At 39.5% G+C, this 25,742-nt stretch overlaps 1 protein-coding gene across 1 annotated transcript in view; it reads right to left on the minus strand.

The window, feature by feature from the left end:
• Nucleotides 1–208: 208 nt before the first annotated feature.
• Nucleotides 209–25,742, minus strand: part of KIT (KIT proto-oncogene, receptor tyrosine kinase) — a 56,007-nt gene continuing 30,473 nt past the window's right edge. The window contains exons 6-21 of the mRNA XM_039699089.1: nt 24,894–25,083; nt 24,097–24,212; nt 18,687–18,801; nt 17,282–17,475; nt 16,093–16,199; nt 15,874–16,000; nt 15,511–15,615; nt 15,313–15,423; nt 13,520–13,670; nt 11,594–11,682; nt 11,114–11,241; nt 8,282–8,404; nt 4,593–4,704; nt 4,400–4,499; nt 3,657–3,762; nt 209–2,537 (exon numbers count right to left, since the gene is read on the minus strand). Coding sequence (XP_039555023.1) covers nt 2,412–2,537; nt 3,657–3,762; nt 4,400–4,499; nt 4,593–4,704; nt 8,282–8,404; nt 11,114–11,241; nt 11,594–11,682; nt 13,520–13,670; nt 15,313–15,423; nt 15,511–15,615; nt 15,874–16,000; nt 16,093–16,199; nt 17,282–17,475; nt 18,687–18,801; nt 24,097–24,212; nt 24,894–25,083 — 2,000 coding nt within the window. The 3' untranslated portion in view covers nt 209–2,411. The remainder of the gene's footprint in view (nt 2,538–3,656; nt 3,763–4,399; nt 4,500–4,592; nt 4,705–8,281; nt 8,405–11,113; nt 11,242–11,593; nt 11,683–13,519; nt 13,671–15,312; nt 15,424–15,510; nt 15,616–15,873; nt 16,001–16,092; nt 16,200–17,281; nt 17,476–18,686; nt 18,802–24,096; nt 24,213–24,893; nt 25,084–25,742) is intronic.

Genomic DNA, 25,742 nt, shown 5'->3' on the forward strand with positions numbered 1-25,742 from the left:
AGTCTACAAGATCAATCTTCTAACTGCAATTTTCTTCCAAAACAAAGCTGCATTGGAATTTTCAAGTATTTGTCCCACATATTCACAGGTAAAGAACTTCCATAGCAAATAAAATTTTTTTGCATGTATTTGCAAAAGTGTTTCAGAATGCCCAACTTGACTTGTGTTTGGCCAGACACTGAGGTTTTGCTTCAACCCAGGAATTTATTAAGACTAACATGAAAATATTCAGTTTTAACATAATACACATAGTTAACACTTGAATATGTATTTACAGATTTATTTGAACATTTCTTAACTGCAATTCTACAACTGAGCAACATATCCATAAGTGTTTCATAAACTTTCAAACACTTACATATTTATACATATAGTTTTTGCATATATATATATATAAAAAAATATTTTTGAGACTCAAGGACTGAGAATAGTCAAAAGGACATTATTGCTACATTTCCATATTTACAAAAACAATGCATAAACCCATTCAAAACACCAAGCCATTGCAAAATAAGTTTCAACCCCCCCAAATTATAAAAATATAAATTTCATTAACGAAAAAACCCAAACCTCTTTCAGCTAAGTGTCTGTAAAGTACCGAGACATCTATAACAACTAGTTTGTCTACAGTTGCTCCAAAAGCCAACACGTTACTAAAGAGCTTTTATAGCATTAAACTGAAAATGCTCAACAACTAGTATGCATAAGAGTGCATCCAAACAAATGGCTAACTTTGGAAAGGTGCAACAGCCTAAGTAAGTTCAGTGCAAATGGCTAATTTTTTTATTTAACTCTGAAAGACGGATTCCTGTAACAATAAACCAAATGCACAGTCAGAGAAGGAGCGCGGCATTCAATGTAACCCAAAATATACCACCAGCGTGTGTATTTACAATTACCTTGTATTTGGGCAGTTAGTTACACATCTGAATTGCATGTAAACTCAACCAAAATCCTGGTAAAGTAAGTAACAGAGTGCTTAAGTGCATTGTAAATAAATAGGTACTCAAGTAGTACTCTGCCTCTGAGAAATACTTCTCTCATCACCTTTACTTATTTTTATGAGTCAGAAACAAAGGAAAAAGAGAACCAGCAGTGCTCCTGGTGGGAAGAAAAGGGGTTAGAAAACACTTTTAAACACAACCCTGGGCTCAACAGATGCTGACCCCCAAGCTTCAGTTCTTTCAAAGAAGAATGAAAGGATTCTTTCTTTTATGCCATTTATAATAGTCTCAGTTAAGACTATTCTTCATTATCATCTCCAGACTACCAGATAAACAACTTGGGGTGGAGGAGTTAACACTATCCAAGTTAACACTATCCCTTTCCAGTTAACACTATCCAAGACTGCCTGTGGGAAAGATTCACCTGGGTAGGACAAGATAAAGAAAGGGCCCCCAGGGGACCATTATTTTTCTCTGGTCTCCCTTAGATAAGATGACTCGTTAAACGGCCTCCTCTCCAGACACACAGTTTACTGGAAGCAGCCTTCCTCCTCTTTTTTGACCAATTTGGCAGGGCCCACCTATCTTTGGTGAACACTTTTAGATGCAACTATTAGCAAAACAAATGTCAAAGTCTTTGGGCACCCCAGGCAGAGGGCCACAGAAGCAGCTCAGGCTCCATGGTGGAGTGAGACCCAGCAATGGGCAGCTTCACCCTGGCACATGAAGCTGCCGGGATGCACCAGTGGGAAGTAGTGAATATATCCATGGAAACAGTGCAACTGGTCTGCAGGGGTGACAGCACAGGTGGGAAATAAAAATCCATGCTCTTCCTCCCTTCTCTGGTTTAAATCCCAGAGCTCCCAGGAGGGTTTCTAGCTGTGCTGATCAGCTTTGGAAGGGTCTTGGTTCCTTCACCTCTTTTTCCCAGGTAAATACAGCACCCTCACTGGCCTCCAAACTAGAGTACCTGACTGGGAAAGCCTTTCAAGCTTGGCTGGATGTGGAAAGGGGTTTACAAAACCATTAACTTAACAGTTGTTTATTTAATAAATTCAGAAAAACAAGATTAACTAGAAAATGACTGTATGCATTCCAGGCACAGATCCAGAGACGAATCACTGCAGATTTGGTTTGATCTACAGTCATCTAATTCCACACCCTGGCTTAGGATTTCTTCTGTCGGATGTTTTTTTTTCTTTCACATCTGGCTCTCTACTGCAAATACACACAATATAGCAAAATATATACAGCTTCAATTAACACTGCAATGATGCCTGTAACCGTGCTCAGCAGATTAAGTTTATGTATAACAGTGCATGGTAAAGGACAGTATTACAACAACGTTTCAGCTACACAGTGGTAGTAATGAGTAAAAGAAAGAGAAATTACTGAAGTTGTCCCTCTCTCAGCCCCTGCACAATACAAACAGCTAACACGTCTGATCTCCTCTTTTTCACATGCCACTCAAACATCTTCGCGTACCAGGAGAGGCTGAGTCGAGGAAGCGCTGCTGCCCACGGAGTTAATCCTCACCGAGTGATCTGGAGCATTTCCTTGACTGGAAGGTGGGGTTGAGAAGTTGGCATAAACCTGCAGAAGCCGAAGACTGGTGTTAATACTCTGCAGACTGCTCCCTTCACAGATTCTTGAAAAGCATTCCTTTCTTAGCCTTTTCCCACTGTGTACTATACACTGCAGTGGAAGGGTTCCAGCTCAGGAGTTTCTTTGCAAATCAAAACAGTGTCAAAAGGTCTTGGCCTTAACCACTATTTTAAAGAATCATGAAGCGCAATCTCAGTTACTAAAAACACTGTAGCTACCAACTGCATGCCAAATTTCAGCTGAGCTCAAAAAAAAAAAAAAAATTAGCTCAGGTTATTACTAAGCTCCCCCAGAAATCTCACTAATAATTCCTACAGATTCTTGCTTTTGTTTTAGTAATGCCTGCACCTGCCAAAAATACACTACAGGATGCAATCGAACACCAGCAGCTTTCAGTTTCCTCTTTTCTCAAATTGTCAGGAAGCCATGTACTCTCTGCCCAAACGAGGCATCCAGAAGGTAAAAGGAAGCTTTATTTTTAAATCAGGTTTAAACATACTTTTGTAAACCCTAGTAAAACACAAAGTTATGGAGAGAGAAAATCCAAGTTTAGGATGTGCCTCCAGTTTGTCTTTGGACTGTTTTTTCCAGTTGCTGCTCAGAATAAGCTTTCACTATGGAATGGTTGAAAAGAGCAGCACACACAATTTGTCCCAACGTACCTCCAAGGTTTGGTAAATGGTATTAGGGGAAGGAAGTGAGAAGATACAGAAGAGTGACAAAGGCTCCTCCCCTTCATCCAATGGTTTTCCTAATAAAAACTAATTATACTTTATTTCTGAGATGCTTCCCAGATTAACAGAATTGTTCATAGTTTAGGATAAGATGAATTTATGCAGTACCACTGCATTTTGTAACATCAAAATTGTTGTGACAGGTCTATTGTGAGTGAGACACATCAGTAATGCAAAAAATGTTCTGCAGCTAATAAATTTTGGGTATGGGCCTAGATAGATACTGTCTAATGGAACAGCCCAAACATCATTCCTACTACCCAGACTGATGCTGCAAAGCTACATAAGTAGTACTAGAAATGCAGTGCCTGGGCTGTCCTTCTCACAGCTCTAGTGTAACAACCTGCCTGAAACTGCTTAGTCCATAACTTACCCGGGGGGCACTATCTGAAAGCTGCTGCTCTATCATCTGTACAATTTGTTTAAATGTGGGTCTCTGTAAGGGATCAGCATCCCAGCAACTCTTCATTATGTCATACCTGTAAAGATACCAAAATTAAGTACCGCTCATGAAGAAATCCTTAAGAGCTTTTATCTCTCCTGCATTATTATTTGAAACAAAAGTGTCACATCTTTAAATGACTTTAAGAACAGGAATGGTGCTGCTAACACCTGTGTTTGTGACAACAGAGAACTCACCACTAATGGGAGGCTCTGGACACATTGTTCTTTGACAGTTTGTTAAATGCCAATCCACTTACAAAATACTGAATTAGGCATGTCTCATAAAGAAGATCAGTAGCCAGTCCTCTTGCTGTCAGGAAGTACAGCACAAATGCAGATGCTGTACAGTCTGGTGATACATCTCACTGACTTCTTTATCTGAAGTAAAAATGTTTAATTATGTTCTGTGATCTGTCAATAATTTATTGACAGAGAGCAGGTGCCATGACAAAGTGATCAGATGGCACAAGGCTTGAGCGTATTTCATTGCTTGTAACAACACAGGCGTGTATTCTGCCAGTTAGAGAGTACATGAATTATTTAAAACATGAGAAGAACTTCAAGAAATTACAATGGAGCAGTGCAATGAGCCTTAGTGCAAGAACAGAAGCTTCCCTTTCTTCAGATCTTTACTGATGTTTGGATGATTGGAGGTGCTGGTTGCTCACTTACATTTCAGGTGGTGCACACTCAGGGCTGAACATCCTGTACCCTTCTTTGATCATTTTATAGAACTTGGAGTCCACAGGTATCCCTGGATAGGGGCTGCTTCCTGTTGAGAGAGCAGGTGAGCAACATGATTTCTGCATCTACAGTAAACCCCAAAATGAAGCAGATATGAAGTACACATCTTGAAGGAGCTTACCTAAAGAAAAGAGCTCCCAAAGCAATATCCCGTAAGACCAGACATCACTCTCAAAGGTGTAGACACAATTGAAAATACTTTCAGGTGCCATCCACTTCACGGGAAGACGAGCCTTTCCAGGGAAGAGGGAATAAATTAAAACAATGGACATAGGGAATAAAGAATTGACAAGGTAAAATCTACTTGTTCTGGGTTTTTTATGTGCATTAAATATTTTTAAAAGCAAGAAGTACCCAACCAAAAAAGAAACTTTTAACGTTTTAGAGTGTCTAAGTGCTGCATTGCTAGTGATCCATCTTTCTGTGGGTCTACCAAGCTAATACTGTTCCTTGCACTCTGATTTTCTGAATACTCTTTGACTCCTTCTGTCTAGTTAATAAAGGATATCAGGAAGTCAGAGGATAGTAACATAAGTGATGCTTGGTTCCTTAAGCACGTAAACAAGTCTACTTTGCTGGACTGGCTGGCACGGGCAGCCAAATAAGATTCACATGGTTGAAATGCTTCAAGGTTTTAGTCAATACATCTGCATTAACTCCTCAGTCTATCAGCAGAAAAAATTAAATTCAAATTAAAGTAATATATATTAATATGTATATTTTGGGCAGAAGTGTTGATGTGCTGGAGGGCAGGAAGGCTCTACAGAGGTATCTGGACAAACTGGATTGATGAGCCAAACCAACTGTATGAGGTTCAAAAAGGCCAAGAGGTGGAACCTGTCCTTGGGTCCCAAAAACCCTATGCCTTGCTACAGGCTGGGACATGAGTGGCTGGAAAGCAGAAAAGGACCTGGGGGTGCTGGTGACAGTGGCTGAACATAAGCTAATGAGTGCCCAGGTGGCCAAGAAGGCCAATGGCATCCTGGCCTGTATCAGTCATAGTGTGGCCAGTGACTGTCCCTCTGTACTCAGCACTGGTGAAGCTGCATCTCAAATCTTGTGTCCAGTTCTGAGCCCCTCACTACAACACTGACATTTAGGTACTGGAGTGTTTCCAAAGGGCAACAAAGGTAATGAAGAGTGTGGAACATAGACCCCTACAGGGAGCAGCTGAGGGACCTGGGGTTGTTTATCCCAAAGAAAAAGAGGCTGGGGGACACATTAATGCTCTCTGCAGCTACCCAAAAGGCGCTGTAGCAAGGTGGGGATCTGTCTCTTCTACACAGCAAGTGACAGGATCACAGAAAATGGCCTTGAATTTGTGCCAGGGGAGGTTTGGACTGGATATTAGGAAAAATTCTTCATCAAAAGGGCTGTCAAGCAATGGAATAGGCTGCGTGGGGAAGTGATGGAGTCACCATCCCTGGACATATTTAAAAGACATGTTACATGTGGGGCTTACACGAACGGTTTAAGGGACTTGGTAATGCTGGGTTACCAGTTGGAGTGAATGATCTCAAAGGTCTTTTACCACCTGAACAATTCTATAATTCTGTAAATTTTTGTAGGTTTCTGTGGGAATAGAAACATCCTTTATGAATGCTAACTGAGGCAGAAGAAAGGACACAGGAAGCCTTCGCATTTGCTTCCACCTTTCTCTCCCTGGTTTGCCCTTTCCTTGTCTGATTGTAGGAGCTGGTCAGACCTCTGTCCTAAACACTCTTCCTGCTTTGGAATAAACCAGACCTCTTTCTTTCAATGATCAGAGGGCTTGAACACTTCTCATGTGAAAAAAGTTTGAGAGAGCTAGGGTTATTCAGTCTGGAGAAGAGGAGACCTCACTGTGGCTTATTAAAAGAGGACTTATAACAAAGAGGGAGTGAGACTTTTTATTGGGGCCTGTGATCACTGAACAAGGAAAAGTGCTTTTAAACTGAAAGGGCGTGGATTTAGATTGGAAGCAATGAAAAAAAATATGATGAGGACAGTGAGACATGGAACAGGTAGTCCAGAGAGATTGTGGATACTTCATCTGGGCAACATTTCCAGCACTGGAGATGTTCAAGGTCAGACTGGATGGCGCTCTAAGCAACCTGACCTAGTGGAAGATGTCCTTGCCCATGGCAGAGGGGACTAGATGATCTTAGAAGGTCCTTACAACCCTAACCATTCTATGATTCTGTGATTCTATGAACTCAGGAAACTTAAAGGATAACCTAGACAAATAAAACTTAATTGCACACTTCCCTCCTAAGTAGCTGGTCTAAATTTCCTACTCCCATGACCCTGTATGATCAGGCAGCTCTTGACCTGACCCTGAGCCTGACAATAGCTTGGTTACACTAAACCTTACTCAATATTTTGTCACAGCAGGCATTCCCTGATTATTTTAGGTCCTATTGCTCCCTAACCTGAACTTCTAGGCAACCAGTGGTTGGTACTGACATTGTTTTGAAGAAAACCAATAAACCTGTCTGTCTCACAGGCTAAAATAAGGATGCTGTAGGTACCTGAGGCATCAAGGCCTGCTGGGTAACAGCACAGCAGCAGAGTTGTGTCATACCTGAGGTACCATGGATTGACTGAAGTTAACTGAGTGGCAAACCCCTTTGGTGAGAGATGCTCAGGTGTGGCATTTTCTCTCTTTATCAGTTTGCCAAAGCCAGGACAGGCAAGCTTTAGTTCATGTGTTGTCAAGCCCCTAAGAAATGACCAGCCCCTCATCATTAAGATCATGGAGCCCTAAACTGAACTGGGCACAAGGGCTGCCATGCTGAACAGGGATCTTCTCCTTTAAAAACTGTGCAAGTGAAAGCATATGTACTCTGAAGGCAGCAGCTGGCTGCACCTAATCTGACACAGACTAAGCCAGGCAGCATAAATCAGTTTGAGATGCAAAATACCTATACTCCATAAACACTTACCCAGCTTAACCACAGAGAAGCTCGATTTTCTTTTGTAGTAGGGTTCTTTTTACTACACTGGCACTTTAAAGGGGACTGCAAGTGCTGCCAAGGTAATCTGCACCACTTCAAAGTGCCTTTGTACCCCTCCAGAGGTTTAATAGGTACTTGTGAGGTCGGTGCTCTTCTACATGGGAGGTTTTAAACTTTCCTCATCAAAATATAGTGTCTTGTTCCAGCCCTGTTACAGGGTTTGAACTATAGCTGCAAGCTAAAGCTGTGTTTGTTACACATATGAGGGTAGGATGTCTCTATTGAATCAGAGAAAACCAAGATGTTTTTGCCTCCCATTGATGCTCTAATCAGTAAATTCACACTTCAGTTTTCATTATCTGAGTGCTCCCTTACAGAAAAGGAGAAGCTGCAAAACCCTGATTATTTAGATATTTTTAAAATAAGCTATTTCAATAATGGACAAATAGTGCAATGCCCAGGGAAAATGCTTCCAAATAATTCCAAAATTTAGGACTGGGGTATTAGAGTATTTCCATGTCAAAACTAGCAATTACTTACAGAGCAGTACCTTTGAGTACATTCATGTATAATAAATGGACATTGGACATGGACATTACATTGGTGCAGCAAAAACACTTCTTCCACTACAACACACATTCAGCTATGAGCACATATTTTCCAGTAAAACAAGTATAAACCAAGGATTTTGTCAGCACACACATCTATGTCAGAAATTTCCCCTTCTAGCCAACACGGATATATATATATATGTATATACCAGAACTGGAAAATCCAGATTTCCATCTAACTAAAAAAACCTTTTATTTGCACATCAAGACAACAGGAACTTGCCTAACTTAAAACAAGTGTAGTAAGTATCATGTATACTTACATTTCCTTTGACCACGTAATTTGAGTCATTCCTTATATCTCTTGCCAGGCCAAAGTCACAGATTTTTGTAATTCGACCGTGAGTTAGAAGAATATTTCTTGCAGCTAGATCCCTATGAATGCACTAAATAATAGACAAACAAACAAAACTAGTTGATAATGTCCCTAACAGGCTTGGTTACATGTTTACTTAGCTATGTAACTTACTGTATTATGCATTTTAAGGCAAGCCGTAAATCACAATGAAGCCATGTGCTAATAAGCTTACTCAGATGAGCAAACATTCTAATCTTGTATCTTTACAATAATTACATCAATCCACAGAAATAAGGTTGTCTATGCATTTAGTTTAGAAAATACCAGTCACAGTCATTGAATCTTGCAGTGTTTCACATTCTCAGCTAAAATTTAATGTACTGTTTTCTGATTTATCAAAATCATCACTGGCTTGTTTCCTAATACAGGATAAAATAGAGGGGAAAATGTGGTTTGTTTCCAAAATATTCCCAATATTCTATTAATTAGCTATTTTCGTTGATATAAAAGTGTTGAAAATCTGAAAATAGAAGAAATTATGGTAACAACTTCAAATCATACACACACAGAAACCGAATCCTGTAACAGAAATACTCATCTGGAAAAGCTGAATTATTAAGTACCTACAAGAGCTAAAGCAGACTTAAGTATTTTAAAATAGTGGAAATTCCCACATGCCAGTATCTTTCAGATGGTCATGCATTCAGTGACCTAACCACCTTATATTCCAGGTTTTACTTTAGAAGTGGGCATGTGCTGGTAACTGCAGCTCCAGAAGGGTGCCTGAGTTTCCCAGCAGCTGTGTTTCTTTGTATAAAACTGTGGAGCCCATGTGTGCTTGTTAGAGAATGGAGGTGACTTTCTAACAAAATGATTTCTTCTTTCATCTGAAAGGAGAGTATTAAGCTTCATCTTTACTGATGGTATTTACCATGCAGGCCACAGCTGTCTAAAAAAAAAACTGAAGACAGTTCAATTTTTCTTTTTTTCTTTGAAATACAGAACTTTTGGAACTTCTAACCAAAAATGATCTAAAATATCAAAAGTTATGAAAATCAAGCTGAGAAAGTAACTGCAGATTGCACAAGTAACTTAATCTCTGTCCCTTTAGCATGGTTACACAAGGAACAATTTTTAGTAGATCCATTGTTTTGGTAGACTCTCGTTCACCTCTGTACACATTCTGCACTTTGCATATGTAAAGCTGTCATACAGCACTGAAGCAGTAAGACAAAGGAATGGCCAAGAGTCAGTATGGCTCTGCCTTGTTCCTCCAGAATCAGTGCAGTCTGCATTGAATAGAGACTTTGTCCAAGGGAGGAAGCTCTGATGAAGGCACCGAGTGCTTAAGGCAGTTGCCTCCCAGAACAAGCTCCTATCCCGACTCCTGCACAGCCCTGACAAGTTGTGGAAGAGCAGCTGGGCACTCTTCGTGCTGGTCTTCATGAACCCTCCTGCCTCAAGGATGTGAGGCAATCTGAGGCACCTTATCTACCAGCCCACAGAAGTCTGCATTAACTATTTAACTGCTGGAGCCAAAAGAACGTAAGTATACAACAACTGAAGAGGACCAGTAACACATTAGTGCACTGCAATTTCATTCTGTGATATAGGTGTTAATGCAGCGCTGCCAAAGCAATACTACACATTACTTCCCATCCTCAAGGTCAGGTGATGTTACAGTCTTTACTGCCTTTGCTATTTTATGCCACTGTGTCTGTAAAAATGGAAGCACTGTAAAGAAAAAGTCACCAGGAATAACACATAGTGGATCCAGGGGCTACTCTTTAGGAAAACAGAAGAAATACAAGATGCATGTGCTAAGCACTGCATGTCCTCAACAGTGAAGGATGCAGGAGTGTGGTGAATCTGTGTATCATCTGTAATATGATATGTTTACATGTCAAGCCTGTTTTGAATGTGTTGACAGATGAAAAATAAACTAAAGGGAAGCTTATGCTTTGGTTTGGAAGAAGGAACAGTGGGAGAAAAAAAAAACAAGTGCAAAAGCAAGTTTTAATGTGCACTTTCCTCGGAGCAGAATTCAAGATACATCTCCCAGTAGTAACACAGGACTCCAGGATTGTCTTCCTTTCCTTGAATTGCCTAACTTTGGTTTTGCACTTTATTTAAGGTGCATCTGTAGTAGCTACATTAATTATAATGTTTACATGTTAAATGGCACTTTTGCAATAAAATGCAAGAATAACCACAGGGAGATACTAATTATGCTGTGCTTAAGACTTCGTTATAACTCTCCTTCTTTTATGCAATACCTCTCCTATGAAACCCAGAGGAATGCCTATTATGTTCAGTGTAGCCATTGAAGATTTTTTGTGGGTCTCTCAGCTGATCTTATCTTTCCAGAAAACTAAAAATCAAGACATCTCCTGTGAATTAAGCCATGCTTAAAAAAAGAGCACACAATGTGGTATCTCCCCCATTTAAGGCAATACTCTGCACGAGAGAAGCAGCAAGTGCAACGTTGTTTAAAACTCATGCAAATAGATACCTCTGCACTGATTCTACTACACTCAGCAGCGGATATACAGTAACACTGCTTCACACTAACCTCTGTTTTAGGGGATATAAAACATCTCTTTTGGCCAGTAAGCACAGTACATAACTCCAACACCACATAAAGCTTCAGTATGAGAGGGAGCCTATCAGTTTGCAATGTTTGTAGAAAAGAATATAGAAGTATTCAGCATTTAAGCACATAGATCACTTTAAAACACTGAAAGTGACAAAAAAAAATCTACTGATTCTGTCCATGTCTGAAAAATTCTTAACTTACGTTTTTGGAGGCAAGGAAGCTCATGCCCTTTGCCACCTGGTAAGAAAAGCTTAGGAGATCTTCTACATCTAAAGCAAGATCATCATCTTCTGGCATCGAAAGGGTAACATCCTGATCAGTGTAGGATCCTACACAACGTAAACAACAACAGCTTTTGAGTTAAGCAAGTGTAATCATGGAGAAATCACGTAGAGTTGTTTTGACATTAAACAAAACAGTAATTTTAGTAAGTACTAGTCTAGAATCACATAAATAGCCCATCAGCAAAAAGTAAAAAATAATCCTTATACTCCATTTAAGTGTGAAGAAATACAGGACACTGTAATTGAGCATATTGTTTTTTCAATCCTTCTAACATCAATTACTAAGTTTTAAGTATCCCCATTCAGAAAAGACAAATATGCTAAAACTGAGCAAATCCATGAAGCCTGTCTTCCTGCACTCCCATCAGCAAAGAGAATTCCTTGTCACTGAACTCACCAGACTTCACAGGTCGTTTTTTGTCAGCCTTTGGTGGGACTGCATATGACACTCCTGGTTTCATGTCCATGTACTCATTGGCAACATCACTGTAGAGGCAGCAGAACAAAAGAAACATAGTTTAGTGAAAAAGGTCTCAAAAGCTATCCAAACAAAAAACCAACATCAGATCAACCTTCTGAATAATCGACTTACAGATGATCAGTTCACTGGAAATTCATGGGTGTGTAAAAAAAAAAAGAGGAAATGCCTGTACAGAAAAAGAGGTTTGTTGGCACAGTTAATGGTACACCTCAAAGTTTGGAGTTTGGCTCAGGTGAGCAAACAAAACCATTCACATAAATACTGTTTATACACACTTCATTCTCTTTATATGAACATCCAGATGTTTCACAGGATCTGTTTAGTGCTTCCTTTTTCTGCTTAGGCCAAATTCTACCACACTATTTCAGCAGCTCAATTGGCAATTGAAATGCAGAAGAAAAATGGTAAAAAATGTTAAATTCAGAAATTCCCAAGTTCCATAGGGGATTCATATGTATTTCAAAAAATCAGCCAAGGCTTGGGACAGCCATCTGCTAGATCCTTTTAAGTTTAAATTTTCTTTTTGCTATTTCTTTTTCTTATTGCTATTTCTATTGTAATTTTCTTATTGCTACATTTCAATGTACAGATTTTCATACTATAGGGTTTATAAATATACAGTTAGGCACCTTTAGAAATGATGGATGTACTTTGGCATTTTTCACTTCATTACCATTAGAATTCTTATACTTCCTTAGCCTGAAACATCTGTTTAGTTTAAGAACAATAAATGCAGCCACAGAGCTAACATGGGAAGGAGCAATGAGATCACCAATAGCTTTAGCTACCACCAGGAACACATCTGACATATTCAGCAGCAGTAAATACTAACCCAAGAATCTTGTAAATACTATGCTGTTAATAACTCAATTTACAATTTGCAGTTTGTAACTCAATTTACAATAACTCAATATGCTTAAACAGCAAGATCCCTTCACTGAACAGAGGGCACACCTCCAATGGCAAATCACAGCCCTACGTTCACCACCCCAGTGGTCCCAACCTCTTTGGGGCATCCCCAGCTACCCATTTATTGCCATGGCACAAACCGCTTCACCAGTACTATGCCTTGCTGGGATAAAGAACTATTCCAGCTCCTTGGGTCAGCCTGCTCCTGTCGTGACTGCCAACACAAAGTAATGGGCCCACTGGGGCAATAAAAAGACTAAAATTTAGCACGGGCAGGTATTTTAATAGCCCCTAGGTTTTGGTAAGCTGTCTCTCACTTTGCAAACGGAAGGAAATCTGCTTGGAAACGCCCTTGGAAAGAACTCTGGGATGGTATATAAAACACAGCAGTTAAAAATATACAGGAGAATTAAGTACAAGAGCAATCTCAGAATCATGACACAGGTTGCTTCACCACAAAATGCAGTGAGCTGCCAGTGGCAGCCTGCTGCTGACATTTTAAGACACCGGTTTGATTTTTTAAAAAGTAATTTCTGAAGGTAAGAATTTGAGAGAACTCAGGGTATTAACGGCCTGACACTGGGGAAATTGCCATTAGAACTCCAAAATAAGCACTACCAAAGTTTACTAACAACAAACACAAATATGTACAAAAATTGGAGCCAAGGAGGTGCATGAAATAACGGCAGAAAATTTGATAAAGAACGTAAACAAAGACTGCATACAATCCACTCTGTATATAATGACACTGTTAGAATAAACCACCCCCTGAACAAATAGCCTCTTAATTAAATTGTTTTCTTGTGCAGCTGAGAATCTTCAAAGCCTGCTGCATTAAATGTTTCTCCACACCTCTTATCCCTAATAAACTTTGATTTCTCTTCCTTCCCAATCTTCTAAAAACACAAGCACATTACAGCAGGTCATACTTACGCTGCAGGCTCTGACTGATGCAAAAGGTTCTCATAAACAGCTGCATCTGCATGTTCTTCATGTTTTGGACAAATAAATGAATCTCGTTTCCGTCTCAGAAAATTTAAAAGATCACCATAACAGCAATATTCTGTAATGACCAGAGTGGGACCTGCAGAAGTATGTAAGGTTTGAAAAGCTGGTGAGCATTGTTTTTAAAGCAGAAAATCCTACATAAAGCTAGCATTCAGTGAAGCACACAGGCTGGACTATTAAAAAAATCACACTGTCTAGCACTGTCTAGACTTGAAAAGTTACAGAAAAGTAACCCAGCATCTTCCCTTTCACAGATGAACAACTATGGTCCAGCTAAAGCTGTGTCCCAATTAATGTTCAGCCCCTCAACAGCATTGCATTGTATAAAAATTAAACAAATAAGTCTTTTTCTCTTTTTTCATGTGATAATGTTTCTGGCCAGACACATCTGTTTGATTTTGCTCACTTCCTGAAGGAAGTTATTTGTTCCAACGTTAAGAGTAACTCAAGCTTCAAACATTAATCCTTTTGATTCACTTCTGTTTACAGTAGAGCTTCACACTCCTTCAGTAATGTTTTGGAAATGATGTAGAGTGTTATATTCTGCAGTATAATAGGAAAAATCATTCAAACAGAACAGCCTGCTGTGACAGAAAACTACATTGCACAAGGTCTTAGAATATTAAAATGAAATCAGAAAAAGGAATCAAGTCATCTTCAGCATGGATGTTTATAGATCAAATATATGTCTTTTGAGTCCAGCTATGGACCTTGAATATGTAATTACAATGTATGTTATTTCATCTCTGAGTTTACTCTCTACCATCATTTCCTAACCTCACTGGTTTATTTTCATTTTTCTGCAGTTAAAAAGTATAGTTTTCACAATAGCAAAAGAAGTGTTTGTGGTGTGATTTTCTTACAGACATCACATTTTTTTCCACTGAGAGAGACATGCATTCGGGCCAGTGAATCGACTTAGCTGGATGCTTGAACAAAATTTTTTAATCTTATTTTTAAATCATTAATTGTGAGAAATGCTTTGCCTTTGTCTAAAATGATGAATTTTACAAGCTCCTTTTCTTTGAAAAATGTGTAAGAATCAATACCATCTTTCATATTAAAATGTATACAAATTAAAAATATAGGTTTCTATCAGTCTATTGACACTTCAGGAGGTTTTGTAGCTGTAAGTTTTGTAGTTTTATTGTGTAAGAAAAAAAACTTATGAAGTTAATACTAAATATAAAACATTATGGTTGTGCAATGCTTCTTTTGGAAAATTACTTTTCTCAACTTTCTGCTGCTGAGAATTTGTACTTTTAGTGTAGCCTTAACAGATACACTTATAGTTTAAACAGAAGGCTGGAAGACTAGACAAGACAAGCTTGTTGACTTCACCTTGGATACCAACAAGGAACCAGTTCTCATTAATGAGGAACAGTGTGGTGGAGGTCAAAATTTATACCATACATTTTGTCATCTCTCAAGAAGAAAGCACCCAACGGTTCACAAGAAAGAGAATAAAAGAAACCTTCCTGTTTAGCTGCAGCCACACTGGTCTTACTACTGGTTTTACAATGAGCCTAAAATCTATATTCAGTAAATCACAGGTGATAATCATGACGATCTGCAACCTAAGCATGAAATGTACAATTTTAAGATTAAATGTATCATTTCTACACTTAGAGCTGCACCTTGGATTCTTCCTCAAAAAGTTCATCCTCCTGGCAATTAAAAAAGAACAGAAATAATCAGTAATCTGTAGATAACCCCACCTCCAATAGTGCAAGCTCCAAGCAGATTCACGATATTAATGTGGTTTCCAAGGTAACTCAGCACTTTGAGCTCTGACATCAAGGCCTCTCTCTCCGTTAAATGGGCACTCGCTGCAAGGCAAAGCACAGCGCTCAGAACGTAACACACCAACCAGATGGGAAAGAGAAATCATGGTGTAGTATACTACAGCAACTTACTTTTCAACATCTTTACTGCTACCGTCATAGCAGCATCAGACTTAAATAAACCATAAGCAGTGGCTTCAACAACTTTCCCAAAAGCTCCAGCACCAAGGGTTTTACCTAATAAAGCAAACAAAATACTCTGTAACAACTTTGAGTACTTCCTCCTGTAGGGCTCAACATTTTATTTTTTTATATCAAGGAAGCTATTGCAGACATGCCTGCTTGCCTTTTGTCCCAAGGCAAGAATGAGCAATTATCACTATCTGCATTGTTGCGCAACATCTTTGTGACAAAACCCTGCTGTGTTTGACCAAAGTCTCATATGAGACCTGAAGGTTCCACCTTGCAGATGAAGTTAAATAAATCTAAACTAACCAAAACTCAAACGGTTTCTAGGAAATTCCCATTTGTGATCATAAGGAAGTTGCGTGGGATCTATGTAAACATAGTTGTTTCCATTTATTTCTTCAACCACTTTCCACTGAACTTCATACTTGGGTTTCTGGAAAAGAAAGAGAATGGCTGTTACTACTGAAGACTCAACAAGTAGCTCACAGACTTTTTTAATTCAGGAAAAGGTGTTTCTAATTTTACCTGCAAATATATGTACACCAGGATCATGACTATGATGCACATCAGTCCTGCAGCAACTCCAAATGCAGTTAGTAAAGGGGTGAAAAGGGTATGTGTACGGATTTGCTCTGAAAAGAAACAGAGAATTCTCCTAAAAATACTGAACAAGAAAAACTAAATTAAAAAGATGCAGGTGAAAACCTTTCCTTGTCTCTTCCTTGTGAAATACAGTTTGGGGTTTTGACTTTCCTAGATGTGCTTCAAGTGTACCAGAATGTCTTTCCTGAATGAGCTGTGGGAGATGGAGCTGGCACAGAAACCATGCAGTTTGATGCCTTCGGAGTCTCAGCTTCATTAATTCAGGAGGTTTGGCACTAAGATCAGTTAATGCAAAGGGTTTGCATGATCTCAATCAAGTTAGGTTAAAGAAAGAAGCTTTTATCTGAAGCTCCAGTTTCTTCTCCACCCCTTTGCCCCCCACCGAAGTATGATCACTACAGCACAGTCTTTACAAGGAGAGATTGTGCCAAGTAGTGAAGAAATATCATTCTACTACAACCCATCTGCCCCAGATCTGGCGTATTTGTTTGTATGTCATATCTGGGTGTAATAGAAAAAAAAAAGAAGCAGAACATTTGGTTTTGCAAAGATGAGCACAGCTTTACAAACACATTTCAAATCATCTATGTTCTAGTGGGTTTTTCTTCTCCCCCACAAACCTACAAATACCACTACAAAACTCATAAGCCCTTTTGCAGTATGTTGTTGTTACTTCTTTTATAGCAGCAGGACACTTGGGCTCCGGGCAAGTTGGAGACCGCATTTTTCCTGAGACATTGTAAAAACCTAAAATAAAATGCAATCTTTCTTTGAAAAAAAAGTGATGGCCTAAATAGTCAAAACAGAAAAACAGGAAAACAAAAGGCAGAGAGGGGGGGAAAGCCAGGGTAATGCTGTAGGTGGTTTTCCTCTGTGCTGCACAGACAAAAGAAACCCACGTACCTACTGCACTGCAGAACAGGTGCCATAAAAAGACAGTACCAAAATAGTAATTGAAAAATTAAAGCAACACTTTAATTTAAAGGCAGAACATGCAATGTAGTATGTTATCATGTGATCAGCCACAGTACTGCAAACCTTCTTACAGCTAAACCACTTAAAATCCTTTTCCAGAAAGAGCCACACACCACCCACATTTTGTGGACGTTACCTTTAATAGCAAAGTTGAAGAAAGCAGAGCTCCTGTCCCCATTGCTGGAGGCCTCACAGCACACGGTGCCGGTGCTCCTGAACATGCTGGCATTAATGGTGCTTTCAACCAGGACTCGTTCAAACGACGGCGCTGATGAATTGGTGTAACCAATCTTGACATCCATGGGGGACAGTGTTGGTGAATCAAAACACCTGGAGAGACAATACTAACAGTTACCTGCAATGGATTGCTACCTTAAGTGCCAGACCAACAGAGAACTGAACAACTCCAGTCAACAAAGGGATTCAGCTGCAGATCTTAACCCTGAAACAGCCTCCTCATGGTGACTCATGGTCTTGTATGTAGTGGGAGAAATGGATACACACACTTAGACTGGCCCAACTGGAGACCACGATGTCTTTGCATTTGCTTTTGGTTAGACAGACCTACAGGTCTGTAACTTCTCTATGGGTTTTATACCATTCAACATACATTTTTGATTTAATTGTCAAGCAGTTGTCTCTCACCCACTTCTGAAAATGTTCCCCAAACATCATCTTATCACAGCACAAAAGAAGTTCATGATATACATAAACACCATTAAGCTTATATGCAGTCAGAAAATAGCCAGTTCTTTTCTCTCAAGATGTTACTTCTCCTTCATACGTCACACATTTACTACATGAGCACACATTTAAGATTTTGAAAAAGGTACTATTTGAAACCATTAAGGAAATATCAATTATTTTGACATAAATTTTAGCCACAATAGTTTTATTTAGGTATAAAACAAATTTAAATTACAGCGGTGGGAAGGAGACCCATTAATTGCTAGTATGATGTCTATAACCATGGGGGAAGTCAAACCTTAAAACTTGCTTCACAAATGCTCACTCACTTCACAGTGAAACTCTACAATCTTCTTAGAAACACCTGGTTTTAAAAACATCCAACTTCATTCATAACACTGGACTTGTTTACTTGTCATACGTTTCATGTGAACAGAAATCTAATTACATTATGTCTGGAAAAATTACTTCACCACACAATAAAACAAATGATAACAGCCATATTCGCAAGTGATTCTGTGATTGCCATTCTGTGAAATTGCATATAGAACATGTGCCATTTGGGGCCAAGCTGATAAAAGCCATAGCTAGCTTGCAGCAGAAACTTTGGCTTTTACACAGCGAAAGCGTTGGTTATTCCCCTTTCAAGGTCAGAATACAAAGGAGAAAAATGAAATGTATCCCTGCATTCCCACAAAATACTGCAAATAATGCAATGCCAAAAAGGATGAAAATCACAATGCAACATTTGAATGTAACTATTATCAAGTAATTTCATTTTATTATTTTGTAATTAGCAATTGGATGTGTTGCACCTAAAACAACCTTTGGAGACTCTTGTTTACTTAACTTACCTCTGCTCAGTTCCTGGGCAAAAATACCAGTATATGGTAGGGGCTGGGAATCCAGCTGCTACACACTGGAGAACACCATTGCTAAGTATATCCAGAGTGAGAATCTCAGGCTTTGCTGTAATAAAGAAAAGCAATAGTCATTCACTAGGGCAACACAGAATGTACACTGCTGTTTGCTCTTCACACCAGCAACCTGTGTGCCTCATAATCCATGGAATCACTCAGGTGAGCAAGACCCTCTTATGCTCAAGGATGTCTGGGTCTGAACTGGTGTCCTGCAAAAAATCTAACATCTGTGAAAATATTAGCTCTTACACTGAATGCTTGGGCTGGACATTAGAAGAATACCTTGTCTCCCCTGAGTATCTGATTTGATGAAAGATCCTAAACCACCAAAGCTAAGAGCTTAAACAACCCAAAGTGTGTCCTTGGAACAACAGTAAAGTTCCCATTCCTGCACAGCATGACTTTACCCATCTGTAAAAAGGACAGTTTCTCCCCAGTTAAAAGTGTACTAAATCTGTCAAACCACATCCTTCTTACATCTGCCCTGTGCATTCAGTATTACCACTGCAGCCAGGAAAGGAACTACAATGCAAGGCAATCAGTGCAGACCTCCCAACAGAGGACATACATCCCTCTAAGATACTGAACTGCCCAACTGCCTGATTCTCTGAAACATTGCAGGTAGAGGAAGCCAACACTGGGCTGAACATACTAGCTTTCCAAATGAGAATTCGTGATTGCTCTGTTACTTTAGAAAGCAATTAATGCAGCCAATGCCTTCTGTCACATCCTGCACAGGAGTTAGTCCTGCAGTTGGTTTAGAAGCCCCAGGAACCAGTGCAGTCAGGCAGGAAACCAGTGCAGTCAGGTGGACTTCAGAGTCATTAGTCTAATGTCATAGGCTTCAGCCAAGAGTACCACCAACACAGCAAGGTTTTTTTCCTGATGAAACTGAAACCTTACTTCCCTTAACAACCTTAGCTTCCTTGCAAAATCACCCAAACAGAAGTTAATGAAAGAAACTATGAAAGACTACATTGCAATGATTCTGCTCACCTGACAGATACAAGTTAAGAGCCCATTATCAGTTACTATGGCTTTACAGAAATGTAAGATGAACTCCTAATTCTAGAAAGTAGTGAAGCTGTATAGGCTACAGTGGGAAAACACAGATTTATTTCAGATGAAACCCATGTACAAAGACTGCGCAGCGTTAGTTTTTAATAGATATTCTACTCTCTGATTAAATTAGAGTCAACAAAGCACACGTATATTCTCAATCACATACCACCTCCTCGTGACTCATGTTACAGGAACCGAATGTTCCTTCATTTCTAAATCCGCATGTTGTGTTTTATACAAAATACCAAGAACCAAACATTGTTGCAAAATGTTGAGACTGATTTTCAGCATTACTCACTTGGTGAGGAACTTTCTGAGAGTACACAGCATCTCTCCCAGCCTCAGTGCTCACAGAACACATGTAATTCACATTTCTGAAATTCCAATCAAAATGGCTGGATTGTGGAATTGTAATTAGCCAAACTACAACCCATGTGCTAGTTGTTTAGGTATATGCTGTGTTTTAGGCAACATTACAGCACAATGTAACTCAAGAAATGAGAGAACTCAGAAGTCATAAGAGGCATCTGTGCATTAAGCCATGGAAAAATACTGGGCCAGAGTTGGTCTCCCTGTACTGAAGCTGAGTGAGGGAGATGAAAATGCCCATATTAGTTAGGCTCTTTCCACTGTAAAAACCCAGCGCAATAAAAGCCTGTCTACGTGGCCACGAGCCCAGATGGACTCACCCTGCCAGAGTGAGGAGATGAGAGGCTATGCAGCCCAGGCAGAGTGGTCCAGCCTTGCTGCCACGGGAAGCTGAGCTGCAGCAGCCTCTGAGAAGTGCTGACCTACGAGCAGCTCTGCTGTCATGTGCCTAGTGAAGCATTTTGATGTGGCAATTAGCACGATCAGCCTCTCCCCACCAGCACTGAGGGCTCCCAAGCCTCTCTGGCTCAGAGATATTAAGGGATGCATTTCACTTGAGGCAGCAAAGAGCCCCACAGCAGTACCCAAGGGGACTGAGACGGCTGCTACTGCAATCACCACCGGCTGCTCCTTTGCCAGCTCAGGCCACGCGTCTCAGCACCCGCAGCCCTTGCTGGCAGCCAGAGCACATTCCTCAACCACCAGTGTAGGTACTTCAGGAGATGCTGGAGCAAACACGGACTGGCTTTCACAAACAGATGCCAAGCTGTCACCACGCATCTTCTTTTTAAAAAGGATGTTACTGTGCTAGATTCTATGACTTGCACTGCCTAATTACCCCTCCTGCTATCAGACTCCTAATGACTAGATGTTGCTAACTGTTCTGACTTTAACCCCTTAAATATTTAACATTTTATTACATTGCTCAGCATATATACATACTGCCTCCTGTAATCAGGCATTAAATGTCTTAAACTTCTAATTTCACTAAGTTTATTAATTGCTTTTCAGCTTTTATTAATGTTGATTTTGAATGTAACAAAGATGACTTATAAGAGGTCACTCCTATTTTAATTCAATGTTCTGTATAACGAAATTCTGTGTTTAATTGCTTTCTATTGCCAATTTCCCTTCATTGTTATTGAAGTAAATGTCTAAAAAGTAACACTTAATAGGTATTGTCAGTCATCCCAGACAAAAAGAGAGTTTTTTTCCTGCTGGATCTACATTTTCTGGATTGCAACAAATCTTTTTACAATATAATGGTGATTCTTCATTGTTCACTGCATAGTCCAATGACAGGAAAACAAGTGAGCTTGGCTTCATGGGATCTATATTACCATGACCAGTTTTCTCTTTGCAGCAGGAGCACTAACTACAAAGATAGTATTTTGTTGACTATAATTAAGCTGAGATATTATTTTGCACTAAATTCAGTTTCTAGTTAATTGCTAGATACACAATACTTTGCCACTCTGGAGATTTCTTAATTGTAATTGAGTACAGTATGCTGCTTGTCAAGCTGTAATTTTCTTTTTGGCTCCTAATTTTAGAGCTGCTTACCTCTATACATTTATTATGAATTACTACACTATTTTAAAAGCAATTTAGTATTGTTTCAGATTAGCATATGCAATTGCTAAATATGTTGAAATCCAAGTCAAGTACTTCTGCACTGGGTTTGTCATGTCTTTTAGCAAATGCTTCAGAATCAGTATTTGTTTATGTGAAGACATTCTCCTGATTATGAATCCTGTTTTACCTGTTTGATTATTTTCTACTGATTACATGCCCAAGCCAGACATGTAAACATCACAAGCTACATCTAAGCAATTTATGCAAAATCCCTGACAACAATGTCAGGTGAGGATACACCATTAGCTCAGGATCTGACCCACCCACATATGACTCACCTTTGGCAGTTACTCTCCTATGTCAAATAATATGGTACATTGTCATGCAGTTTGTGTTTCACAGCTAAATGATGAGCATTTTACATGCCAGCGAAAACTCCTTTTCTAGGGGTTGTTGTTGTTAAAAACAACCCCTAGAAAGACCAATCTATTAATCTCTCTTTTTCAAAATGAAAAAATGTTTACAGGAGCTTAGAGCCAGCAAAAACCCCTTTTCTAGGGGTTGTTGTTGTTAAAAAAAAAAACCTAGAAAGAACAATCTATTAATCTCTCTTTTTCAAAATGAAAAAATGTTTACAGGAGCTTAGTCAAAATGCCAAAAGAAACTTTCTGAGTCAAGTGCATCAAATCCAATTGTTTCAGCCACGACTGCAATCCATTCAGGGCCACAGTGCAGGATAGTGTGGGCTCTATGAGACTGCTTAAGTGTCCTCACAGCATCCCAAGACTGCTCTTACAAGACCAGTAGTTGAAGAAAGAAGGAAACAGACTGGAATGCTGCCAGTTGTAGGGACAAGCCATTCAGAAGAACAGAAATGTCTATGTTCCCTCTTGCCTTGTTCATTCCACTTCTCTGTTCTCTCTTCCTGGTCTGGTTTCCTAACCATGAGCCACAGGGATTTTCAGCTTTTATTAGGTAGCACATGCCTCAAAAGAGGCAACATGGAGATCTGCATTGAGAACAGACACCTGATGATGCCAAAACTGTGAGACAGTGGTTTTTTAGTTCTTGTGCCCAGACTATAAGCAACCTGCAATTTCTCTCATTCCTTCAGAGAGATTAAAACTTCTGGCTCAACATTTTGCTCCATTAATCTTTTAAACACTAGAAGTATCCCTCATGACTGTGACCCATGCTCACTCACTGAGACAAAGGACATCTGAGTCACCAGTACCCTTATCTCAGAAATCAGAGCTAGGAAAGGTACATAGAAGGTACAATGCAAGTGTCAACATTCATAGATGAAGGAAGAAATACCATGTTCTGAAAGGAGTCCAGTGATATTTCTAGATCCAAACTACATCACTGCTAATAGAGATGCTACAAATGTTGATCTTCAATGATAAATGAGAAGAATTCAGAAATTAACAGCAAGGATTTGATGCATTTGTGGAAGTCTTGACAACCCTCTGCATAAAACTATGCCTGAAAAAGGACACGCTGCTAAAGCACAGCAGCAACACAAAACTGCATTTGCAGCACATTCACTTACTTTCAATACAGTTCCTCCTGCTGGTCTCAAAGTCCCTCTTGGTTTAATTTTCCTTAAGCCTGGCCTTTAGCAGCAGCCAGTATCTGTCAGCTGAGCACATGAAATGCTCTAAGAGGATGGTTCTGCTAAGCACAGGGTTTTCTGAAGGTTTCAGTGAATTAATTTTGAAATTTAGCTTTTGTCTTGAAGAATGCTATTTGGAACTGAGGCCAGTGCTCTGTCTTAATAAGCATGTCCCAAAGATGACAACAAACACATTTGTAAAGCTATGCAGATTTCTTTAAAACAATGGTGATTTATACTATTATACAGAAGTACTTAGATGCCAAAAGGCATCTAAATGTGAGTAATTCTGACAAGCTTTCAAACTCTGCATCCAACTCAAACAAATTAAGGACAATTAAAAGCTTAACTTGGTTGCCAAAAATGCAAATTATAATCCCTGTGTATCCTGCTCCACCTCAAATTATAAAAGGTTTATGATACATACTTATTTTTGCGACCATGTTTCCAGGTGCTGCAGGTTTTTTCTGCATAAACAACCTAGCTGCTCTCTGGTAATCTCTGGAATACATTCGCTAGAATATAAGGTCATGCTGGATAGTAGGTGGATTTGTGTGAGTACTCTGCACTTTTATATCTTGACATTTAGTTTTCCAGCATGTGCTTCACTTCAGAAAGCCTCTCATATGCTGAACCACACTGTGACATCTTGTGCATACATTATGTTGTATAAAATACAATGACTATGATAATGAAATATTTCAGACTGTTCACTTTACTTACTTTTCACATAGACATTAAATGTTACAGAGGAGCTGGCATCAGAGTTGGACACAAAAAATGTGTAAATGCCTCCTTCTGTTCCTTTTAATCGTGTAAGGTGAAGTTCACTTGTGTAACTGCAAAGAAAAAATTTAAGCATTACTTAAGACACACAACTTGCTCTGAACAGGCAACTGCTGCATGAAAAATAAGGACGGAATTTTCTGCAGACATCATCCATGCAAACACTCCTATCTTACATTAGGATTGCCATTGCACTTCCAACATCCAGAAGTTTGGCCACTTCTAACACCCAGATGTGTGCCTGCGTGGCAGCTGAGCCGCAGGCTCAGACCATGCATGCATCACCACCTGCTCCTCTTCTCACGGAGGAAGGAACACAGACTCTCAACCTAGGCCACATGTTCTAGGTGCTTCACTGGATTTTTGGAAGACAAGGGATCAGGAGAGAACAGTGCCCAGTAGAAATAAAAGTATAAGCTTTTTTCCAGAGCACTGGGATCTGCTGTGGCAGTGAAGAGAGTTTCTGCACACAACCAGCCTTAATTCTCTTTATTGCTTATTGGACAGGAATGGAGGGGAGTCGTGAGTAAACAGCATGCTGGTCCTCAGATGGTGCGGCTAGCTCGATGCTATTCCAAATGTAGGTCGGCAGACTGCACCAGTTACTGTAGCAAGCCACACGTGCTACATCTTTTATAGTCACAGTTTTCTCACCATCCCCACTTTCCTCTTCCCAGAGCAGACCCTAGTCTGCTGTTCCACAGTGAAATCGACACTACAGCCACGCACATTACCTGTTATTGCCCACAGTCTTGAACTTGACATCATGGTCTGAGGAATTCTGCAATGTTTCATTCATGTACATCCAGACTTCTTCCTTAGGTTTTGGATATGCCTCATATTCAACCGTTAAGTTTCCATTTTGTCCTGCATTTATATCTATTGTGGTATTCATTGTTGCAAACAAACGGATAAATCCTTTAGCTGACGGTCGTAAGAGGAGAAGAAAAACAATTTCAGGGCCATTTAGAAGTTTGTGAGTACTCTAACCACACTCACATGACTTCAAGATCAGTGATCAAACATCAAAATGTGAAACAGGAGACCTCATCTGCAAAGCAGTACTTAAACCCTCACCTGCCAAAACTAACATTACTAGCCACATATAGCATGAGGCACAGAACTTGAAACAGCCTTGAGTGCCTTAGCACCAATAATTCCATCTTCTGGTGACAAATACCTTCTATAAGCATTTGGAAAAATGCAAGCATGTGTTTGACTCTACTCAGGTATTTCTATTTTTCAAAAAAATTGACTTGCTAACTGTCTGGTGAGAAAGAAACATTATGAGAAAAGCACACTAAAATCATTTATTACAGTATATTAGAGTATTAGAGGCTTCTTTGTCAAGTGTAATTAAGAACAACATTACAAATGAAGCTATTAAAAGCTGTAATTAGAGAAATATGTGCTAAGTCCACAGGCCTGGATACCAATCATCTTAAACTAAGGCATTTCTGTACATCTGCTGCTGGGTCTTAATCTTTCATTTGGCAGATACCATTTATCACTGCACAATTCCGTTCCAAAATATCATGTCTAACAACATCCTTGCTGTAGTGGTTTTAATTTCATTAATAAAC

The sequence above is a fragment of the Passer montanus genome, unplaced genomic scaffold, assembly GCF_014805655.1.
Source record: "Passer montanus isolate IOZ18808 unplaced genomic scaffold, ASM1480565v1 scaffold13, whole genome shotgun sequence".
In the NCBI taxonomy this organism is placed as follows: Eukaryota; Metazoa; Chordata; class Aves; order Passeriformes; family Passeridae; genus Passer; species Passer montanus.